Below are 24,131 nucleotides of genomic sequence, written 5' to 3' on the forward strand. Positions count from 1 at the left end.
TCTCGTTAATGTGGGAAGGCTTCCTTCCTCTCTGGAGTGCCGTCAGAGTGTGTGCCTGCTGGCTGGTCACTGTGTTCCCAGTGCTGAGCAGGCTGGCGATGAAGATTGAGTGAGTGGACGAATAAGGAGACACGTGGTCCCATTCAGGGATCCCCTCCGTCCCCAGACATTGACTGAACACCTACTGTGTGCAGGCGCCGTCCCAGGGGCTTGGGTGACGCCAGGGGACACACAGGCAAAGAGCCTTGTGTTCCCGGGGTGTCTACTCTCTCCGCGTTGGCTGGGTCTTGCCCCGTATCCCAGAGGGGTCCGCGCTTGGTCATTGCTCATGGAACCGCCCTCTGTTGCCTGGATGCAGCCGTTCCTGGGGTGAGGTCTGTGGATACTTCATCGGTAATGGCAGAGCTCGGAGTGGGTCCGAGCGACCTCAGCGGCCCTGGGCTTTGCCCCGGCCCCTCCCGCCGCCCTGACCCGCTCGCTTGCTCTCTCTCCCTCCCAGGTCATGCTCTCAGAGCGGAAAGGCACAGACGAGCTGTACGCCGTGAAGATCCTCAAGAAGGATGTCGTGATCCAAGATGACGACGTGGAGTGCACGATGGTGGAGAAGCGGGTGCTGGCCCTGCCCGGGAAGCCGCCCTTCCTGACCCAGCTGCACTCCTGCTTCCAGACCATGGTAACTGGGTTGGGGGGCCCGGCCGCCCCCCTCCGGGGCATCTACATGCTTTTCAAAGCCATCCCAGCAGCACCCACCCCAGAGACAGGCCTGGGTCCTTCCCATCCTGGGGACAGGAGGAATATGTGCGGCCCAGGGATGGCTGCTGAGAATTTCTGAGAGGCGCCCTCCCCGGAGGCAAATGCTGTCTCAACAAAGATAAAGGAACTCAGGCAATTGGTTTTATACCCAACAGAGCCAGGGCCCTTCTCTGACAGCAGGAGGTGACTTGGGGACAGGAACTCAGGACTTCCGGTCTCACGAGAGGAGAGGAATAGCACAGGATGGTTAAGGCAGCCCCCAGACCCTGCGGCCTCCTCGCTCGGTTACCCTCCCGACGCCTGTACTGGGTGGGCGCTGTTACAGATGAGGACGCTGGTGCTCCGAGAAGGCCGGTCCCTCCTGCAGCGTCACACAGTCGGCCGCGGTGATGCTGGGGCCCGCGCTGCAGGACTCCGGGACCCCAGACTCAGGGGCTTGCTGCCCTGCCTGTGCCTCAGCGCCAGACTCCTCCTCGTTTGTAAATGGTTTTCACTTTCATGGTCACACCTAACTTTCACAAGAACACTATACGCAGCTACCACTGGCCACATTTCCACACAAAGGAAACGGACCCTCAGTGGTGAAATGGCTCCCCTTACACAGTCGCTCAGCGGCAGGTGTCCTGATGCCCCTCCCGGGTTCTTTGTACTGTGAAAGGGCCACCTACGGACCTCGAAAGGACATGGGAACCATGGGAATGATTCTACAGTGAGTACACTGTTTCCCTGAAAAGAAGACCTCGCCGGTATTATATTATATTATATTATATTATATTATATTATATTATATTATATTTATTATATTATATTATATTATATTATATTATATTATATTATATTATATTATATTATATTATATTATATTATATTATATTATAGACCCGGTCTTATATTATATGACCCGGTCTTATATTATAGTAAAATAAGACCGGGTCTTATATTAATATTTGCTCCAAAAGATGTATTAGAGCTGATGGTCCAGCTAGGTCTTATTTTCGGGGAAACACGGTAGGAGCCTGTGTATATCTGAGTGAACCATTGTTAGCTTTGCAGTGGGGGGGCAGCAAGTGATACCCGTTTCCGGGGAAGGCCCATGAAGGTGGTCACCTGGCTCCTGCTCACCGTCTAGAAGTGCCCGCCCCCGGGGTGGTGCTGCAGAGGGGCTGGCAGCATCGGCTACGACAGGCAGTGTCGCCTTTGCTGCCAGCAGACCCACCATACCAACGTGTATTGATTCTGTCCACATACGGTGATTTGTTGGCATAAATGTGTCAGGACACAGCTGCACCACTGGGAGGGGCGGGTACCGCAGTGAGCAAAAGGGATAAAGTCCCTGCTCCTTTGGCATTTACTTCCTCTTGGAGGGGACACAGATCATAAACAACAATAGCCACCAAAAAACTGAGGGGACGGAGATGGGTGGATTGGGGCAGAGACATGCTGTTTGCATGGGCTGACCAGGGCAGGTCTTTCTGATAAGGATGGCGCTTGAGCCCTGTGAGTTAGTGGGGACCAAAGACCTGCGGGCGGTAAGTGCCCGAGGCAGGTTTGAGGCACTGCCAGGAGCCGGCTGGAGCCCGAGTGGCTTGTCATTTTGTATTTTGTGACCCAGAGGTCCTTTATGAATCAGCTACCTTAAAAAAAAAAAAAGACAAATCTGGTATAACATGCAGCACATTTGATATGTTCCTCTTGCCAGAGACTTAGAATTTTGAAGATAAAACATCCTTAACAGGATAAAAAAAAAAAAAAATCCTGAAGGCGGTCAACGTAGATAAAAGGGAAAAAGACACCCACCAGTATACAGAACAACTTTTGTCTCTCTGGAAACGGTGCACATTTAATTACTAACAACTTATTTAGAAAAGCGGAGTTACGTTGGACACATTCTTAGACAATTGGATTAAGTAATCTTGGAAAAATAGTCATGATACAATGGTAACAGAAAAATGGAGGCAATTGAATTCTATGTAAGAGATTATTCTAAAAGTGTTCAAATGAATATGTGCACAGAAAAGAATCTGAAAAAGACAGACGAATTGAAACATTGATTTGATTTCGGGAGGAATTGTCTTCGTTTTGCATTTGTATGATTTCAGAAGAATCTCTAACAAAAACACTTTGCAAAGCGTTGACTGTGCCACAAATGGCAACCATTAATCCCCAAATAGATGCAAAAGCCACTAGAAGGGGTTTGAAATGAGCTGAGCTAGTCTTAGGTGAATGGGGTTGAGGCAAAGGATTCTAGCCACACAGAAGGATATGCATGAGCTCCTCAAGCAAAGTCCCTAATTACTGGCTGTGTGCCCTCCGGGAAGTCACTTGACAGCTCTGAATATTGCTTTCATTGTCTTTAAAGTGGGCAGAATGAGTGAGGATTAAAAAATGTACAGAGTGCACCAGGGGCAATGGTGGAAGCATTTGCATTCCTAGAGCTGCGCTGGGGCAGGGGCTAAGAGGGGGGTGTACCTCGCTGCTGCAGCGGCACAAAAAGATAATCTTTGTCCTGGGGACAATTGTCAGCCCCGCACATTCCTGCAGTTTCCCAACTGCCAGTGGGCACAGGCAGTTAAATCTCCTTAGCAAAACATCTATTTTAAATGTTTTCTCTTCAATTGAACATATGCACTTCTTCTTTTTTTTTTTTTTTTTAAATAGAATTAGATTTTATGAGTCATTGAAGGACAGAAGTTACTTCCTCCCCAAATTTGCTGCCGTGGCCCAGCAAGAACTCAGCTGCAAGGCATGCTGGGAGAGACAGCAGCCCAAAATGCAAGAGGGGACAGGGAGGGGCCTGGGGGTGATTGTGCTTGGAGGGTTGGCCCCTGACGGCCTGTCCATTGAGCAGCAAGCGTGTCCACGTAGCCCTGGTAACTCACGGTTGGCGGCAGTCCCCAGGATATGGTTTGATGGAAGGCCATGGCTGTGGGAAGCTGTGTCAGTCGCTTCAGTCAGCGATGGCTGGGTTGCAAGAAACAGCAGGCTCCCTCCTCCAAACTCCATCCTGCTTCAAACGAACACGGGATTTTACCGGAAGGAAACAACCAAAGGCGAGGCCGTACCCCAGCCTCCTGAAGAACCAGAATCTGTAACTTCAAAGCTCGCTGGCCTGGATCTGTCTCTTTCTGCTTGGTGTCTGTGTTTCTCGTGCTCACGGTAGCATGGCTGCTTCTTAGCCGCTTGCCGCTCGCCTGGCCACCAAATTCTCCCAGTTCCAAGTCATACTCATGGGAGCCTATCTGATTGGTTCGGCGCAGGTCACGTGTTTTATTCCTGGTCTAATTCGCTGACAGTGGGCTACTGCCGACTTGGTAGGAACCTTTAAGAAGGGGTTGTACGTACAGCAAAGGAATAATGGGTGTTGTTTATATCGGGGGGAGACGTCCTCTTGAGTCCAAGGAGACTGAGCTTCAGGAACAGGATACAGCCGGCGGTAGCAGCACAAACATGCCATTCAGGGAAGGACAGGAAGCTGGTGAGAGCTTAGCAGGTGTCAGGCCTTCAGGCAACTGAAGGTATTGCAGGAAAGGACCCGGGAGTGCAACCAAGGCAGATAAAGCCGGGGCACGGAGGAACAGCTCACAGCCTGGTTCTCTCTGCCTTCCTGATGGTGGCCCTTGCATAGCCAAGCGGTAACCGAAGGTCGTAGATTTCTAGGGAAGAGGTGGGGACCTTGCCCCGTGCGTGGAAGGACAAGGCGGGGAAAGCTGTGGGAAGGTGAGAGGGGCGTCAGGTGCGTGGTTCCGATGGTGTGTCTAAGGCTGGAGACGTGGTGTGTGATGCTCTCGTCCTGGGCCCCACGCTTACCTGAGCGAGGCTCTGACAGTTTGCAGGCCTTCGTGTGTGTCCCCTGATAGATCTTTGCAAACCCCTCTGAAGGAGAAGCTATTCTTACCCCCTTAGGAAGGCAGGGGATGCTTAGGTATCCGATGCAAGGTCCCCAGTGGTAAGCAGCGAGGCCGGGACGTGAACCCCACCAGCTCATCCCCCCACAGCACCGCGCAGCTACTCGACAGACACAGACAGGTCCGAGCGATGCGAGGAGCAGCTTCCGGACAGGATTAACTCGCTGACCAGCCGGGAAAATCATTAAAAATCCGTACCTAGGTAAATGCTCATTGCCACTCCCCTTGGAGGTACACGGTACACGCTCTTAGCTCACGGTGTTGATTTTCTCTGTCCATGGTGTCCGACGAGAGCTGGCAAGTGTCCCCCTAGCAGTCACGTGGGCGCCTCGTCACATCCCACTTCCAGCTGTCTTGGAAGAAGAATGATCAGCTCCTTGAATTCTCTGCCCTGTCCCCCAACCCTTGCGTGAATTCTGCCCCTGCCCTCTAGCCGGCGTTGTCCGTCAGACTGTCCTCCTACGCATGCTCCAAATTTGGGAAATTCTGTCCAACCGTTTTGCATGACTCAGTGACAGACAGATATTTAATTCTACTGATTTACTGATTGAAGACGAGAGAGGGAAAGGAGAAAGGAGACGACGACAATTTGGAAGACACACTTTGAAAGTTGAGCAGACTGGCTAGTTTGAAGAGCGTTTAATTGGAGGTGACAGTGGAACACCCACGTAGAAACGTCCTGTAGCCAGCTGGAACTGACGAGCTCAGGAGAACCGGAGAATGTAGACGTGGAAGCCACAATCACCAGCCCGGAGAGACGAGAGGTGAAGTTTTGAGCTGTGACAAGTGTTTTTTGGAAAATTAATCAAGAAGGAAAGAGCCAAGCTGGGCCTCGCGTCGGGGACTCAGTAAATACTTTTTGATTTTCGTGGTGTACATCGAATAGGTCCTAATCAGAAACTGCTACCTGTGACGATGAGCAAGTTCTTTGGCGGCCTTGAAATAATCTCATCGGAAGAGTGGGGACCAAAGTCAGATTTCAGAGTAGGAATACCTGTAAGGACTAGTGGCGGTCACTCCGTCAGCCGAAGGCCCAGAGCTCCCTCCCTCTACCTTTTCTGCGTTTCTTTTACCACGTTCTGTTTTGGGTGGTGGCTTGAGTTAGCTGTGTATGTGTTTTTCCCTGAGATTCTGAATCCTCTGAGGGCAAGGCCTGTATCATGTTCATCGTTTTTGCCCCTTTGGCACCTCATGCATGACTGGCAAAAATAGATGCTCAATAAAAGCTGTGAAATGCAGCCTCAGTCCACGAATGGCTCCAAAGGGCCTTGGGCAGTGGTAGCCACAATTTTTTTTTTTTTTAAAGATTTTACTGGGGAAGGGGAACAGGACTTTACTGGGGAACAGTGTGTACTTCCAGGACTTTTTTTTTTTCCAAGTCAAGTTTTTCTCTTTTCAATCTTAGTTGTGGAGGGTACTGTTCAGCTTCAAGTTGTTGTCCTTTCAGTCTTAGTTGCGGAGGGCGCAGCTCAGCTCCAGGTCCAGTTGCCGTTGCTAGTTGCAGGGGGCGCAGCCCACCATCCCTTGCGGGAGTCGAACCGGCAACTTTGTGGTTGAGAGGACGCACTCCAACCAACGGAGCCATCCTGGAGGCAGCTCAGCTCAAGGTGCCGTGTTCAATCTTAGTTGCAGGGGGCAGAGCCCACCATCCCTCGCGGGACTCGAGGAATCGAACTTGGCAACCTTATGGTTGAGAGCCCGTGCTCCAACCAACTGAGCCATCCAGGAGGCAGCTCAGCTCAAGGTGCCGTGTTCAATCTTATTTGCAGGGGGCGCTGCCCACCATCCCCTGCGGGACTCGAGGAATTGAACTGGCAACCTTGTGGTTGAGAGCCCACTGGCCCATGTGGGAATCGAACCAGCAGCCTTTGGAGTTAGGAGCACGGAGCTCTAACCGCCTGAGCCACCGGGCCGGCCCCTAGTATCCACATTTTGACAACCCTTCCTTCAGACTGGGAGATGAACTTGGTGGGACATGGACACATGGTATTTGTTGTGAAAATAAGTCCTTTAAGGGATTGATGTACCAAAGCCAGACTAGATATAGCAGAGTTTGTAAACTCCTCCAGATGTGTGTTTATTTTTCACAGAGACAGTGAATTTCTAGGTATGAGTTAGATACGAAGTTTAACATTTTTAAATAACCATGTTTATGTTTTCAAAAGCCACTTGATAAGAATATTTTAAAATATAAAATAAGTCAGTGTTCATGGATGAGGCAGGCAGACACGATGAGGATGGTGGAGCCGCTGCAGGAGCCAAGGGAAGTGGGGTGAATGCCCACAGTTATCCCGTGTGTGGTCATCTGGCCCCACCCCGCCTGCTCCCTTCTCCTCTGGAACTAACTGCATGCATTCTCGTCCCCCTTTCAACAGTAATAGCCATAAAATAGCCAAGTGCTGGTTGTATTTTTCATAGGACCCATGAAAATCAACACGAAACTATGAAGGTAGAGACAGTGGCTTCCATAACCCAGCTAGCATGAGCTCCCACCCCATTTGGGGGAACACTGCTGCTGGGAAACGTAGGTGGTCTCCCCACACATCTGGGGGGTCCTTTGCTTGGGCACCATGTATTTTTCACAGCAGCACCCCCGGCAGGAGAGCGCCTGGCACAGAGTGGCCATCATGAAGTGTTTGTTCGGAAAATGAGATGCCAGCGAAATGCAGCCCTACTGTTTGATGGCTGCAGCAGTGGTGTCCCAGAGCCAGGCTCAGGGTAGTCAGAGATGATGGGCTCTCAGGTTTCCCCACATCCACTCGGTGGTAAAAACAGCACAGAACGTGGCATTCACCCTGGTGGGGTTGCCCCCACCACGTCGGGATGCTGACTAAGGACTCTAGGGGCACTTCTAGTTCTTCCAAGCAGAAAGCAAGCCACCGCAATCTCTCCCTCCCTTACTTCTCTCTCTGTGGCCAATGCCATCTGCTAGTTTTAAAAATAATTTTTAAAAGCAAGTGTTTTGGTTCTTCGCAACATGCAGGGAAGACAGGTGCTATTTTTAGGCTTGTTTTCTATCAGCCCCACCCCCTACCACCACCACCACCACCACCACCGCCACCGCCACCACTGCCACCACCACCACCATCACCACCAGCAAAGAACCAGGATCTGGGTGTCAGCAGTGCTGGCGACTGTCCCCACTCCTTCACTAACATGTGTGTGACCTTTTTGCAAATCTCACATGTCTTGGATGCTGGGAACAAAAGTGACAGCTCTGCCTCCCTCTCTGCCTCTCGTTAGAGACGTTGAGAAAGTGAAGCAGTATTGGTCGGAGAAAGTCCTTCGACGTTTCAAGGAGGAATTGTGACCCCCTCTCCCTCCCTGTGACCGGCCAGGTTCTGTCTTGACGCGAGGCTGGATCTCTACATCCCTCCTCCACCCTCCCTAGATTGGAAGCCCTCAGAGGGCAGGACACAGCCACGCATCCGTAGTGTAAGCCAGAATCTTACACGGGAGGCAGCCTAATGAGAGGGTGCCAGTGTGGACTCGGGACCCCATCTGCCTGCGTTCCAATCCTGAATCACCACCTTCCTTGCTAAGTTCTGCCCTTTCTGAGCCTTAGTATTTGTGTCTTTGAAACGGGGAGAACGGTGATACTGGTCACGATGGATTGTTTAGAAAGATAAGTGAGCCCCAGTGTATCAATTAGTACTTAGTTCAGTCACAGGGAGGTGGCTTTTTTTCCAGATGGTTCTTCTTCTAATTATTAGACCCTCGATAGACATTTGACAAATGCTCCTATGACTGTTAAATGCTCCCATGACTGTTACAGAGAAGATCCAGTTCTGTGCCCTGTCAGGGGGATTGGTTAGGTAGTGGACCAAACATTTGTTATACGGCCCCCATCATATTAGACACTTTGTATGTAAATTTGTCATGTGGTAGAAAGGCACGCTTTGACCCACGCGGAAGTCTCTCAGACGGGACGTCATTCCTTGGCGTAGCAAACCCTTTGATGGAAGGCGAAAAGGCAGGTCTCATGCAGATGCTGCCCAGGGACTGTCACACATGTCTGTCCCCTCAAAGCCCCACAATAGCAGCAGGGTTCCCTCACTCTCTGTTTCACAGGAGAGGGGGCAGATGTCTGGTTAGTTCTGCAAATATGCCCAGCTACCAGGGAGCAGAGCTGGGCTCCCCAGAAAGTCTCTGGCACCACTCGCTGGGCACCTACTGTGTGCTGGTCACGTCATGGGGATGGCGTCACGAGAGACCACTCTGTGCACCTACTATGCGCTGGGCATCACACAGACCTTGACTTGGAGGGGTTCACATCCCCCTTGAAAGACATGGGGGGAAATCCTGAGTGGGCTATAGATTTTCTAGCCCAAATTCTTTCACTTCTGGATATGCCCTCCTATGCCACTGTTTTGCAAACTGTAATCATTTGTTTTTTTCCCCCCTCCTGACTGTATTATGTTCTGAGCACCTCAAGGCTCAGGGCCTCAGAACCAAGATAAACATCCACTGTCTCCGTGTCTGTGGGCTGGGAGTTCAGGAATGGCTGGTTCTGGCTTTGGGGTCGCACATGAAAGTTGTGTGTCTTCCTGGGGGAAATGTCTGTTCAGGGCCTGTGGCCACTTTTTGATTGGATTGTTTGCTTTTTGTTTTTGTTGAGTTGTATGAGTTCTTCGTGTATTTTGGATATTAGCCTCCTGTTGGAGGCACTGTTTGCAAAGATCTTCTCCCATTCGGTTGGTTGCCTCTGTATTTTGTTGAGGGTTTCTCTTGCTGTGCAGAAGCATTTTAGTTTGATATAGTCCCGTTCATTTATTTTTGCTTTTACTTCCCTGGCCTTTGAGGGTCAAATTCATAAAATCGACTCTTGAGCCCAAAGTCCATAATTTTGGTACCTATGTTTTCTTCTATGGAGTTTATTGTTTCAGGTCTTACGTTTAGGTCTTTATCCTGCTAAGTGAAATAAGTCAGATGGAAAAGGACTATAACCATATGATTTCACTCATATGTGGGGTATAAAACAGAAGGCAACAAATAAACAAAACAAATGCGTAGACACAGACAACAGAAGGGTGGTTATCAGCAGGGGAGGGCGAAGCGGGTACAGGGGGTCAAAAACATGATGACAGAAGGAGACTAGATTCTGGGTGGTTAGCATACACCATGAAGGCTGGCTACCGCAGCCACCTATTACTTACAGTGGGAAATTACTTAATATTTTCCACTTTTTACTAAACTTAGCTTTATCCTAAACAACATGTCTGTTAAATCACAAGATTCATGCACTAATTACACTTTCCAGTACAAATGAATAATTCAAAAGCAAACTCATGTACCAGCGATGGTCACTCGCATACTTCTAGTGGCACAAATACTGCGCTTGGGGACACCATGGGCCTGTCATAGCGTCCTGGCGGTTTTGGTCACAAATCCCAGCTCCTCCCCGTTCTGCTCACGGACCCGAGAACCTGCAGGATGCTGACGTGCCGTCTGCTTTGCTTTCTTCAGGACCGCCTGTACTTCGTGATGGAGTATGTGAACGGCGGGGACCTCATGTATCACATCCAGCAGGTCGGCCGCTTTAAGGAGCCTCACGCTGTGTAAGTGACAACGTGTGCCGTGCTAGTCCCTTCGGGTCCACCGGGGGCGGGGTAGTCAGTCCCTTTGGATTTGTGGCTAAATAGGGAATTTAGATCTGGGCTCACGTTCTCTGCCCTTCCCCACTGTCCCCTTAGATACCCTCGCTGCAGGGGACGGATGCCCCCACCAACGTGGTTATGTGTTGGGGCTCCTGGGGTGGGGAGACTGAGTCCAGGTCTCTGGAAATGTGGGGCTCCCTCAGTCCACGGGGCAGCCATCCCCTCCTGTTAGGGCACAGATGTCATCCTGGTTCTCCCCTGCTGTCGGTGAGTCCTGAGGTTAGCACCCATCCCCTCGCCTAGGGAGTCTGCTAAGGTCTTACTGTCCCTCTCGCAGGCCCCCAGGGCTCCCCGAGGGCCCCATCCTGTCATCCCAGGGGCTTGCTGGTTCCTGGCACCTGCCGGGTGGTGAGCCCTGCGTTCTGGTCGGGTTCACATTCTCATGCTTCCAAATCTTGCCATCGGTCCATCTTGGCACAATTCTAACAGGGCCACAGGGTTGTGTCTCTTTTCCTTCCAACAGCTCTTGGCCCCCAGGCCTTATCCCATTGTCTCACACCATGGACGTTATCAGGACTCTTACCCGAATGCCCCAAAGCCCCGCGCAGCCCTCGTGGTGTAACTGGGCTTCCTGGTTCTCTCGTTTCCTCCTGGGCTTTCTTAGAGCGTGCACGTGAGACAGACACCCTTTCCGGTCCGGCTGTGTCATCCATTAGCTGTAGAGCTCTGCCAAGTCATTTCCCGGCACGAAGCCTAAGTTTCGTCATGTAAGGAGCCCCCTCACAGGACTGTTTTGAAGTCAGATAATAACCTGTAAGGCTCGTTGGCGGGTGATCAGACTTCCACACGTGGAGGCTGTTCTTAAGATAGTTTACCTTGTCTGGTGTGAGACTGTCACCCTCCGGCCACACCACCTGCCCCACAGCCCCCTCCCTTACGCAGCGCTGAACCGTGTCCCAGCCCCGGTGTCCTTATGGCGGCTCGTGGCCGTCCAGAGCCCGCTCACCCACCCGCACGGCACGCGTGGCTGACGGTTCGTGGTGGGACACGCATGCATCCATGTCTTACACCCAGGTCAATATTATACGGAGTTTGCAGAGCTGCCAAGCAAATGATGTCCTTGAATTTCTCCATCGCTTTTTTTTTTTTTTTTTTTTTTAATTTCAGGTTTTACGCGGCAGAAATTGCCATCGGTCTGTTCTTCCTGCAAAGCAAAGGCATCATTTACCGGTACGTGGACGCTGCCACGCGCCCATCTCGGCTCCAGCGCCTCCCTCCCCTGCCTCTTCCTTTCGCTGCTTTGGGAGCTCGACGCCACAGTGGGGGCGGAGTCTCCACTGCTAACTTGGGCATGTGTTCTGCCGGGCAGCGTCGCCCACCGCCCTGGCAGAGTTTGGGCAGCTCTGTGGGGTGCGAGGAGAGCTCCTCGGACTCTGCCCCCCGTGCCGGCTCGGAACTCGGGCGTGAGACCGTCCGTTCTGGGGGGAGGAGGCCCCCCGACAGGGCACAGCACGTCTGTCTCTTGCACCAAGGCCCCACATTTGGGTTTGGGGAGCGAGCAGAGCGTCTCAGCTGGCGGGATGTGATGGATCATGTTATTCTGAAATAATTCGTGTTGTGTGGCTGCGTAACTGCGATTCAGAAATGGATCTCTGCGTAGCTTGCCCTGAAAGGCAGGATTAAGTTCAGTGTTTGGCATTTGCCCGTATTTGGGGGAACAAGTATGTCATCGCAGCTGTATGAGTCATACATTTTATATTTTGTGCCAGGCAGACTGTCGGGCTTGAGGCTGATATTTGTCAGCGAGTCCGTGGTGTGCAATTCTCCTTCCACCACATGAGTGCAAATGGCAGAGACCGTGCCGGCTGAGGCTGGTTTGTTGCCGCAAGAGAGGCCGGCAGGCACTCGGGGCTTCTGAAGTACACTTGGCACGAGCGAGGGTCTGTTTAAACCATCATGACGAGCCGTGCGAGTCCACTTCATTCATTCATCTGACAAACACTTATCAAAAGCCTACTATGTGCTAGGTTCTATGCTAGGTGGTAGGGATACAGCTGTGGAGAAAATAGACAAGCCCACCTGCCTCTGTAGGATGTATATTCTAGTGGTGGCGGGTAGGGACGGAAATCTCACAGCTACAGTCTGTCAAGTAGTGGTCAGTGGTTTGGAGAGAAATCGAGCAGGGGGAAGGGTGGTGGGTGGTGATGGGTGGCCTGTCATTCTGCAAAGGGCGTGGGATCCGTGTCTGAAGAGCTCGGGTGGCCTCAGGGCCCTGGGCCTCTGAACACAAGTCCAGGACGTGGGGCCGACAGGCATACAGGGATCGATCCTGGGTCTCAGCGCAGACAGGGAGGTGAGTCTGTGGGTGCTGCTGGGGTGCAGGATGGAAGGTGGGGGCTCGCCAGAGCCTGCGGCATCCTGGGGCTGTTTTATTCACTCCTTAAAGTGGTGACACGAAATCTAATCCGGGAAGGACGGTCTTATCCTGAATGCACAGTCCCCACTCCCTTTTACTCCTGATAATGGAAGGATGAAGGCAGGTTTACGTGGCACGGGGGTGATCTCAGAGGAGAAACAGGAGCAGAGAGAGCAATAGCAATTTAAACTGCACAGTGTGACCCCACGTCACCGTGTGAGCGTAGACGGGACCTCCAACCCCCGCGGTTTACCCTTTGTCGTGGGGGGAGCACCTTGTGCAGAGCCTAATTCTGGCGGTGACAGGTGCACGCTGTCTTCTGTGTGGCGGGGACTCCAGCCAATGACTCTGCAGGGACACGGGGATTATGGGTCATTGTTCACTCTGCGTGATTTTTCACCGGACGTGAGAAGCCACGTCCTGTAGGGGACGGGGTCTCCACAAGCATAGAAACCGCTTGTCAGGGTTGCCGAGGAGGTGACTCGTGCGACAGCGCGTTCTTTAGGGGAAGTTCTAGTCTCGCAACCAGGAGCGGAAACCGAGTCCTCGGCACCTGGCGGGGGAGCAAGGCGGTTTTCAATCCAGCAGGGAACGGGGTCCAGGATGTCGGCCCTTCAGGACGTCAAACCCAAAGATTAGCCTTTCAGGTGCTAAGAACAGACCTGACTCCGAAGCGTCTTCTCCAAACTACACATGCCTCCCTTCTTCCTCCACTTGTTACGGGGTTTTTAAGGGGATACTTGTCACTCGTTTAAGCCGCTCAGCATCTGAACCCCTTTCATCTGTGAGTCGGAACCTAGGCACAGACTGAAAAGGCCAGATATGGTCACAGACTCCCCGTGGGCAGGGCAGGCCCACAACCCTGGCTCGGACACGTGTCACACTCACCCAAGACCTTGAGTCAGAAGTTAGTGACCAAAGAAGCAGAGACTGAGAATCCAGACCAACCATAGCAGTGAGCTCCATCGAGTTCCCAGACATGAGACGGGAGGTGGTTCTTCACAGCAACACCCAGAGTCCAGCGTCAGGGCTCCAGGGGACAAGCGGCCATGTCTGTGCCCAGTGGTGGCGTTGGGGCCACCTCCACTGGATTAGCTCTGAGTTGCAATTAGGGCTTATTCCTGGCTGTGGAGCTTCCAAACCGGGTTCTCAGCCTCCTTAGCAATTCCAAGAGCTCCCTGTTCCATTTTCCAAATTCCCTTTTCGGTTGAAATCATCAGAGTTGCTTTTTTGTTGCTCACAGTAAAGATCCTCCATTGATACAAGCTTTTTTTTTGAAATTGATAATCAAATGAAAACCGTAAACAAACTACATGACAGAAGACGTATGGCTTTTTCATTCCATCGAGATTGCCTTCATGATGGTAACGTCTTTTGAAACGTTACACACCCCTTCCTTCTTTTTCATTTAGATCTCTAGTTAATGGGACAGTTCTTGAGTAAAGAAGAGAAGGAGGAGTTATGTCAGACCTGTCCTCTCTGGGGACCATGGCCGGGGATACGGGGTGGGAGGAAGACAGAAGACCCTTCCTGCCAAACTTAGTGTCTGATTTACTGATTACCATCTTGGAATATGTGTTCGTTTTGCCTTTGATGAATTTCTGAAAGTGAAGACAATGCCCCAGCCCCCTTTTGAAGCATAAATGAGGGTTTATTACATTGAACAAAAGAATGCAGTGAAGGGTGTGGCTGGTTAGCTCGGTTGGAACATAGTGCTGGTAGCACCAAGGTTGCTAGTTCGGTCCCCGCATGGGCCACCGTGAGCTGCACCCTTCTTAAAAATAAAAATAAAAATAGAATACAGTGAATATGAGTGGGGTATCCTCCAACTCCAACACCTGCTGGCTCTTGACACCAGAAGCTGCGTTTCTGGAACAGATGCAGCTTTTATGACTTCCCTAGTTGCCCCAGCCACTTGTTTGAGGGCACGTGGTCAAGTTGGGAAGGTCATCAGTGCCTGTTAGTCAAATCACATACGGACCTGGTATGTTTAGGTGAAGCAAGTTGCTGCAATGCCCAGTATTTCTAAGTTCCAAGCTGGCATTCAGAGACCCCCGTGGCCTGTAGATAAGCCTGAGGGCTGGACGCGGGCAACACCATGGACAGCGCCAACGATGGTGGAATGCAGCGGTCGGGTGTAAACGAACCTCCCTTTGGAAGACGAGACCTCACAGACACAGACAGGAGACGGCAGGGTGCGTTGCAGGTTGTATCCTCATAGTTGAAAAAGATGACAGCAACTCAAGCTAACTTAAGTGAAGAGAGGCATTTGGGGGCTGACATAACTGCTAAGTCCCGGGGACAGATCTGACTTCAGGCCTGAAGAGATCAAATGATTTCACCCGCGTTCGCTTCGTCACCAGCCCTTAGGCTTTGCTTGGTCTATACTAGCTTTCTTCTCTCCATCTGGTGACCTGTGGCTCTTCGAGACTTAACGTTCTGCCACCTGAGCAATCCCAGTGTAAGAAGAGCTCGTGTCTTTCCTGACGGTACCAGCAAAAGTGCCAGGGCTAACGCTCGATGGCTTTGACGAGCTCCTGTTGGGTCGCAAGGTCATTCCTAAAGCATCCACTGGCCAGGACAGGCCACCTGACCACCACCGACCTGACGTGGCTTGAGAGCCAGCGGAGGAGGTTTCTTCAAAGGAATATCAGATGCCCTCATCCCAAGATGCTCGAATAGGCAGAAACCACAGGTGTCCGTACCCAATGCAAATGACTATGGGTGGAGATCTGAAATGAACACAGATCCCTTTACCCTTCAGGAAGTTGGGCTTCTGTTGGGATTGAGGGAGTCTGGCCCGTAGATCTTCCATACCCATTGGTATTGACTGGAAGAAAGTGTTTGGGGAGGAGGAAAGTGTGTTGATATTGGAGTCCTCCTACATGCTGGGACTGTGCAAGGGATCCCTGAAATATCGGGCTCTTCTCATCAGCACAGATGAAATAAAAGAATGAGACTGCAGCTCATGTCCTTTCGGTTAAAGCTCACATGTCACCTCCTTAGGTTCTCGGTGACACCTGTGTAAGGTGACCTCCCCCAGTGACTGTCTCATCAGCCTCTTTATTTTCTTCATACCACTCATCCAAACCTATACGAATCATGCCTACAGATTTGGCTCCTTGCTGCCTTTCTCTCTGTAGTGGAATTTAATCTGAACAAGAGCAGGATGCTTGTTTATCTCGTCCACAGCGTGTGTCCAGCTCCAAGCAGAGGGCCTGTCACAGAGTAGGTGCGCAACAAATACTTTTGGATTGAGAGAATTCCTGGAAACTGCTGGTCCTGTCCTAGAAACTGGCCTGGGAGGGCTCGGAGCACTTGGCCTTAAATAAAGTTCCCTCAACCGGTTTTTTTCCTCCACGAACCTCAGATGTAAATAAATAAATAAATAAATAAAATTCTTGAAAAATATGTCTGCCTATGCAATATAAGGGGTCCCTCAGTGCTGCATGTCAGCTTATGACATGCTTCTGGATGCAAGAAGCCTCTCTGGATCCTCTGCCCTTCACTTGGCTTTTTATGGAGCTCTCTTCCCAGAGCTGGGGTCTCACTGTGCCCCGGTGAGCTACTTGGCACAGCTGGCTTCGTAGAAAAAGAAAACCACGGGTGTGTGTGGACCCTTCTGCGTCTCCCTGGCAGATCATAAGCTGTTGGAGGACAAGGGCTGCCTCATACACACCTCGGTGGCCCCACAACCCCTAGCACCCTGTTTTGTACATCGATGTGTGGCTGTCGGTCGGCTTGAAATAAATAGCTTTTAATGACGTCCCTCAATTCTTGTGTCCACCACAGTGACCTAAAACTTGACAATGTGATGCTGGATTCTGAGGGCCACATCAAGATCGCTGATTTTGGCATGTGTAAGGAGAACATCTGGGATGGCGTGACAACCAAGACCTTCTGCGGCACGCCAGACTACATCGCCCCAGAGGTGAGAGGTGACGGGACACCTAACACGTGTCCATGTGGTGTCGAGGGCCCCCGGCCCCCTCGACGGCCGCGGCAGAGCTGGGCAGGGTCCAGGGAGATACCTGCCAAGCACACCTCAGGCTGGCCCTTCTTCTCTTCTCTAGAACATTCCTTTCAGATCACACATGCAAATCAACTCAGCACGCATCCAGAAGCTCAGGCCCAAAATACATCAAGGTTTGGGAGAGATTTTAAATAAAACTCAAAAGAACCATCCACCGTACATCAGTGAAATCCTTCATCAAGCTGCTCTGGCTTGTGGCCATCTGATCCCACCTAATTATGACATGGAAATGTTTGTTAAGAGGAGGGAAGGAGAGAGAGAGAGAGAGAGAGAGAGGTCCTGGGCTGACATATGATGCAGAATCTGTGTGTTCATAGGTATGTGGCAGTCGTGCTGAACCCTGGAAGATGCACAGTTCTTCTTGCGCCACAGAAATAAATGAAAGGGTGAAGGTTTCATTTGGGTGCCCCTCCCTTCTAAAAGGAAGTGGTCAGTCGCAGAGTGGGTTTGCCCAACACGTCGTGGTACAAAAATTTGTGCCAAAAGATAGCTTTCCTTTTTCCCGGGATTGGTGCAGAAAGGTTACTTGCTATGTGATGTGTGACTAGGCTTTTTAAGGAACTGAGCGTGCGGCAGAGGCTTGGAAGTGGACATTCTAGAATTCCTCTTGACTGTCCATCACTTGATGTGTAACAATAGCAGTGGGAGGCCCCCTGTAACTAAAGCACTTGGCACAAAACTTCAAACCTGCATTCTCTTCAGCCAAAGCAGTTCCCCTTGTAGGAACCTGGTTACACACACACTCACACACACACACACACACACACGGTCGAAGGGTATGTGTTTAAAGTCCTTTCTTCATTGCAGCACTGCTTTTAAATAATGAACAATAGGAGACAGGCTCAAGGAATGGTTACCATCAATGTGCTACGTTTATGTTGGGAAAGATTGCGGTATGCAGTCTTACGAAGGGCAGTACATCGTATGTGCTCACCTGACCAGTGGCCATTGGTCGGGGACGGGCCAACAGACAGAATTATTCATAGTAGGGAACTGCTAGCCACTGACTCAAAAGAGTGAGTTAGATACATGTGTAGAGAGAGAGAGATGGAAAGATCGCTGAGACATAATGTTAAGAGAAAAAAAGTCAAGGTGCAGACTGCCAAGTGCAATATGATACCATCTGTGGCAAAGAAAACTCCACACAGAACACTGCTGCATCTTTCCTGAGTGTGTATGAAGGTGTGTAAGAGCATAGGAAATCTGTAAGATCACAGATGTTATAACTTTGGCTGTTTCCGAGGAAACCGGCCTGGGAAAGGGAAATTGAGCCTAATTGGTTTAAAATTTTCACAATGTCAGGGTAGTGTTGTATCACTTAATTGAAAAGTCATCCTTTAAAAAGGTTAACCCTTTCTGGGAGTTCTCCCGACGTGGCATACCTCGGTATCATGACTTGTTTAATGAGTCAGGACCTCAGATACTGGTCCTTGAACTGCCATGAGTTCAGTAACGTCTAGTTCTCAGCTCTTGCTGCCCACGCGTTGTCCTACGTGGATCCAGGCCATGTCGGGTGGGGCCCCGAGCCAGTCCCGCGGAGCCACCCCACCTCCAGCCTGTGATGGAATGATATGATTCCCGTCCTTCATTCTGGCTTTGCCGTCAGCTCACCACATCACCCCTGGCAACTTCTTTCCCTTCCCCAGGCTCTGTTTCCTTTGTAAAAGGATTAGCTTGTCACGAGGATCAAATAAGACATGAAGTACTTTGTATGCGTGAAAACACTATCGATGAGAAGGGTTCTCACAGAAAGCTCTCCCTCCAGCCTCGGGCAGTTATTTCTTCTCGGAGGGCGTTCCTGCTCTCAGAGCGGAAGCCGAGTGGGGAGATGGCATTTGATAGACGGACCCAGCCTGTGAGGCACACTTACTGAGCAAAACCAGCCATCACTGAGCTGGAGAATCTTCTAGTCACAGCAGACAGTCTGATGGCATACCCAGGGAGAGGCACATGTTTCTCTTCCATCCTCACAAAACCCTATGACATAAATACTACGATAAACTTCCTTTGGTGTTTGAGGAAACTGAGATCTACCGAAGTCCAGTGACCTCTCTCAAGGTCCCACACTGGAAAACAGCAGGCAGGATCCCCAATCTGGACTATTTACCCTCGAACCCCGGCCTTTCACCTTTGCCCTGTCACCTCCTAACCCCTTCGATAGTTTTACACCCTACATTCTAAAACCCGGGTGGTCGCAGCTACCCTAGACTCTGCCGTGCCCTGGCACTTTGGTAATAAGTATATCAAAAATCCTGAAAACTGTACATACCATTCGATCCACCAACTCTACTTCTAGGAATTTATCTTACGAAAATAATTGGACAAACATCCAAGCATCTAATTGCAAGGATCTGGACTGGAACATCAGAAGAAACCTAACCAATTGGGAATCGACCAAATAGGTTTTGGTGGAGTGCGGTGCAGAGGCAAACACTGATTACATCGGTGCCTAAACATTAGCCCAGAAATTTTAAGTGACAAACACTTTATTAAAATTTCACATATTAAAGTGTTTCTTTATGTAAAACACATACGTACGCACAGAATTCAGTGTGTGCGAATAGAAAGGAACCTAGAAAGAAATGGACCAAGTTGTCAGTCGCCATTTTTCTCTTGGTAAAGCATTATGGGTGATTTTCACTGTAGTTTCTAAGCTTATCTGAGTTTTTTAAATAGTAAAATCTGAATATATGCGATTACCTTTTTGAAGTTGAAGAAGTTTCGCTTTGGGAAATGAAAGCGTGCGAAATGGACCGTCGTGGCCCTTTCTCAGTGCACAGTGCAGTTGTGTTAAGTACGTCCACACTGTTGTGTAAGTGATCTCACTTTTGTGCTGAGCAGCAGACAGCATTTCCCCTTAAAAAGGCCACACTCGCTGTTAACATTAAAAATAACACCCACACTAAGCGCTTCGGAAAGGCAATGTGACATGCACAGATGGTTTTTCTTCTGCAGGTACCTCTGTAAAGGTTATCCGTCTCCGGAAGGTAAAGAAACCGCGTGGGTGGACTCCAGGCTCCCTGTCCACTCCTTTAGCCAGGGGCCCACGTCTGGGACTGTGACAGGCAAAGGCCGCCCCCCCCCAACCCCCGCCCCCACTGGTGGTCCACTGTCACGTCACGGAGGTGTGTGTTCAGGAACGCGCACGCCTCCCTGATGGAATGCCTCTGTTTTCCAGATAATTGCTTATCAGCCCTATGGGAAGTCAGTGGACTGGTGGGCGTTCGGGGTCCTGCTCTATGAAATGCTGGCCGGGCAGGTAAGCGACTCGTAAGCGATCTGTGAGAACAGGCCTCCCCGAGCTCCATTTGTGTGCTCTCTTGTGAAGCAAGTCTCGGCTTCGTACCACGTTCGCACATCTGAACCGCTCTGACGTGCACGGCCGTGGCTTACCCGCGTCTGTTGACCCGTTTCCCTCGGCCCCAGGGAGGAGGCCCTGCGGGTGGGGGCAGCCGGGGAGGTTCGGGCAGGAGTCCCCCTCCCTCCACCGTGCCCTCTGTCCCACAGGCGCCCTTCGAAGGGGAGGACGAGGACGAACTCTTCCAGTCCATCATGGAACACAACGTGGCTTATCCGAAGTCGATGTCCAAAGAAGCCGTGGCCATTTGCAAAGGGGTGAGTGAGCCCTCAGAGCTCGGGGGCCAGGACCCCACCTACCAGGACACCCCTCCCCGCACTCGCCAACCCCAAGCCCTGGCTTGGACCTGCTTCCTCCCAGAGCAAAGGGCTTGTTGGCACAAAAGCGCCACCCTGGAGGTCTGCCCGCAGCAGCGTCTGGATGCTGGTGGGCCCCCTCCCGCCCCTCCCGCTCAGGCCCCAGCCTCTGTCCAGCTCAGGGAACACCGATGGAATCCATGAGGTAGGAAGCGCAGAGATGTCGCCTGAGAATGGAACGCACCGGAAGGCGTGCCACGGCTCAGCCGTCAGCGTGCCCTCTGCTGCAGGGGCATGTGGCTCATACCAAGGAAGGATTGTTTGTGGTGCCCTGTTGTCAGGCCAGGACCGGGGCAGGTCCCTGGAGGTCAGTGGCCTCACCTTTGGGGCCATCGGGATGACCTGACGTGCTTTTTCAGCACGCACAAACCTCCGCCTCAGCCCAGAGGTCAAGCCTGGGCATGTGCATTTTGAAAAGGTCCCCATGTGGCTTGAAAACCTTATGCCTTTAAACCTATTATCCGAGTGTGGTAACTTTTCAACTCTGATGGAAGTGTGAAAGCAACACTGTGAGATCCCCGGAGAACGTGGCCCAGAAATGCTGCCTTTTCCAGGCATTCACCTCCCAGCAGGCCGTGGGGCGGGCCGCTCCTCAAAGTTAGAGCGTGGCTCTGCCTGCGTGTGGGTCCCACCTGTGTGTCTGCGTCAGCCCGGCTGCCGGTCCCGGATCCAGGGTGTATGCAGATCTCCCATTGCCCGACCAGCACTGTTCTTCCTGTCAGAAGCCGTGTGAGCTGGGGTGAAAGAACACAGGACAACTCAGGCAGCTTGGGCCAGCCGCTCAGTCTACAAGCACCTCACCCCTTGGCTAGAATCCCCACTCCTCGCGAATCACCTAAGCTTCGGGTTTTGGCCGCCTAGGTTCAGATGCAAATATCCTGGGGAAACCATGCGAGAGTTAGTCTCGGCCTCTAACGTCTTCCACTGAATTGGTGGGAAATGTTTTCTTTGAGGGTGTGAGGCAGAAGCAGAGAGCTGAGACCTCCAGGTTGAGTAGGAGATTACGGCTTATAGGAAAAGAGGGCACGGAGAAAGGTCAGGCTGGAGCCCTATGGACATTTCATGCAGGGAGGGAGAGGGAGGAGGTCATCCCCTGACCTTTTAGTTTAGTGATTGCCAGCATTTAAAAATCAGGAGGTTTCCCATAAACATTCAGCCTTCCAGTTTCTCTTCAAACGTGCGATCTCGCCAGACTGATGTGGCATCCCTGCCAAGTACATCACCTGGATGGAGCCAGTGCACCCTTTAGGGAGGCCGGGCCCTCTCCCATCCACAGAAATCCCCCTCTGGCCCCGTTCCATCTGGGCTCCAATCCCGATCCCGGCGTCATCAGCCCTGTGACTGCCGGGGAGTTCTCGAGAAGGGGGACAATGGCCAGCGTGCACGTGGGGTCCTGGGTGAGCAGAGGGGTTCGCCTCTTGAACCACTTAGGACAGAACGCAGTGCTCAGCTGCAGAACCGCTGGGCTACGACTGGTGCTGTTTCTAATGCTGGCACCACCGTGTTACCTCCCGGGCTCCTTCTGGCATTTGAGTGCATCCCCCGCGAGAGGACGTTTTCACGTGGGGGCTTCGGGAGCTCAAGAGAGGATTTGCAAACCTCCGCCCCTTCACTTCCTCGGAGTGTAGTCTTGAGCGAGTTACTTTGCATCTCCAGGCTTTTGTTTCTTCTTCTCTCTCTCTTTCTTTTTTTTCTTTAAGTATCTTGTTTCTTTTTAATTTTTTAAATTTTATTGTTGACATTCAATATTATTTTATCTTAGTTTCAGGTGTACAGCATTCGTGGTTAGACATTTCTATAATGTCGAGAACCCAGCTGGCACCATACATAGTTGTTACTGTATTATTGACTCTATGGCTTTCGTTTCTTTATCTCTAAAAGTGGAATAATGACAGGCATCGAGCAGAGTTTTCGAGAGCGTTCAATGAGGTGACGTATGAGAAAGCTCCGTGTGTGGTGTGGGCACACAGTGGGTGCTTAGCACATGCTCAGGACCTTCCCCCGCACAGCTCCTCGGGAGCTGGGCAGCCGGGGGTTCAAAGTGGGTCACGGAGAAGAGCGGGTTTCCAGGTCAGCTGCATTCAGCTTCCACTCCAATTAGCAGTTTCCGTGATGGAGCACATTTCTGTTCGTGTAGGACCCATAACCTTCAGGGTTAAGTGGGGTGACTTTCTGACGATTGGGTTTGGGGACCTTTCTGAGTCCAGTGTGGGCTCTTTCCTCAAGGCTGAGCCTCCAAAGAAGGACTGACGTGATGCTCAAGCCGACATCCCCACCCTTCCTCCTGCGCAGCAGCCCCAGGGGACGCGTCCGGGCGTCGATCAGAGCCGGGAACACTGATAGATCCAGCTGTCTGCATGGCTTCAGGCACGTCGGGCAGAGCCGGAGCCGGGCAGACGCGGCTTGCTGCCTGCAGTGCCTTTTCTTCCATGGCGTCCTCCTGCTCACAGGAAAATTGAGCGAGGCTTTTGAAAACACTCCCATTCTAACTGAGCATGCCCTTTCTGTATTCAGCCCACGAAAGACCCCCCACCCCCCCCCAAACAGTCAGTACGTCCTTGCTCAGATTGCCACTCCCACTTTGAACAAACGCAAAGCAGACAGAAGCCCACCTGGGCCGCACGTCGGCGTGAAAACAAGTAGAGAGTAGAGGAGGGGCCTGCAGGCACGTGGGCTCAGGCAGCTCTGACGCAGGACAGGTGACTCCTTCACTTTCTCTGTGGGATGAGGGCTGTGGTTGCTGAGACCCCAGAGTGTTGTGAGGGAGGAGGGCGGTGGGTTGGAGCGCGCTCAGGGCAGCGCAGACATTCCTGATGTGATAGTATTTGTGGCATTCGTAGCCAGGATGTCCCAGCCCTTCCCTCCTCCACCCTAATCCTGCACAAATGTCAAGGCGTGGCTCAATCTTCCCACCCTCCCTTAACCTTTCGCGACCACGCCAAGCCAGGAACACATGCCAAGAGCTCCCCCGTTGCGCTTCGAAGCCCAGGTTTTGGAGTTAGAGGCGGAATCCAATCCCAGCTGTGCCACTTGCTTCCTCTGACGCCTCCCCACTTCTCTGAGTGTCCACTGCCCCGTCCTTCAAATGGGAAAAGGAATCTACCCAACGCACTGGGTTCTTGTGGAAATCGGGCAAGATCGGGCCTGTGACTGAAAAAGGAGCTTAGAACCTAAGTGCCCGAGTATTTTTCTCCTAGAAGATGAAGCATATGTGGAACGAATGTGCTTGTCCGTATGTGTGTACGGGGGGTGGGCTGGTTTCTGACGACCAGGGATCTTGTAAGCAGGAATCACGCTGAGCTGAACGTCCAGCAGAGTCGGTGTCACTTGCGGGGACCCTCCCTTCCATCATCCACAAATCCTGGGCCCACATCTAAGGCTTCTGACGCCACGGCCTCTTGTCTGGGAATGCCCTTGGACTCCTCTGTCCCGATTGCTTTTGTTTCCCCTTTTGATGCCCTCTTGTCGGCATTTTTTTTTTTTTTTCCAATCACCAACTCCTCTGGCTTCACTACGTGCATTTGCTGAAGTCTTGAGATGGAGATATTTTCAAGCCACTTTAAGATTTGTTTGCGAGAGGAAGTCTGTCTGGTTTCATTGTGGAGCATCTATTCATACTGTTACGTAGCACGGGCTCAGAGACCCAGAGATGGAGGCCTTTGATGATTAAGTAATATAAATTGAACCCCAAAGAAACCTCAGCGGAGTTGAGT

At 51.5% G+C, this 24,131-nt stretch overlaps 1 protein-coding gene across 3 annotated transcripts in view; it reads left to right on the forward strand.

Annotated features, from left to right (window-relative positions):
- PRKCB (protein kinase C beta) overlaps positions 1-24,131 on the forward strand; it is a 233,916-nt gene that overhangs the window by 186,002 nt on the left and 23,783 nt on the right. For all 3 annotated transcript variants that reach the window (XM_033101075.1, XM_033101074.1, XM_033101076.1), the window contains 6 exons: positions 500-673; positions 10,125-10,216; positions 11,423-11,485; positions 16,464-16,602; positions 19,883-19,963; positions 20,212-20,319. In XM_033101075.1, the coding sequence (XP_032956966.1) occupies positions 500-673; positions 10,125-10,216; positions 11,423-11,485; positions 16,464-16,602; positions 19,883-19,963; positions 20,212-20,319 (657 nt within the window). The remainder of the gene's footprint in view (positions 1-499; positions 674-10,124; positions 10,217-11,422; positions 11,486-16,463; positions 16,603-19,882; positions 19,964-20,211; positions 20,320-24,131) is intronic.

This window comes from Rhinolophus ferrumequinum (assembly GCF_004115265.2).
Source record: "Rhinolophus ferrumequinum isolate MPI-CBG mRhiFer1 chromosome 15 unlocalized genomic scaffold, mRhiFer1_v1.p scaffold_54_arrow_ctg1_1, whole genome shotgun sequence".
NCBI classification, from domain to species: domain Eukaryota; kingdom Metazoa; phylum Chordata; class Mammalia; order Chiroptera; family Rhinolophidae; genus Rhinolophus; species Rhinolophus ferrumequinum.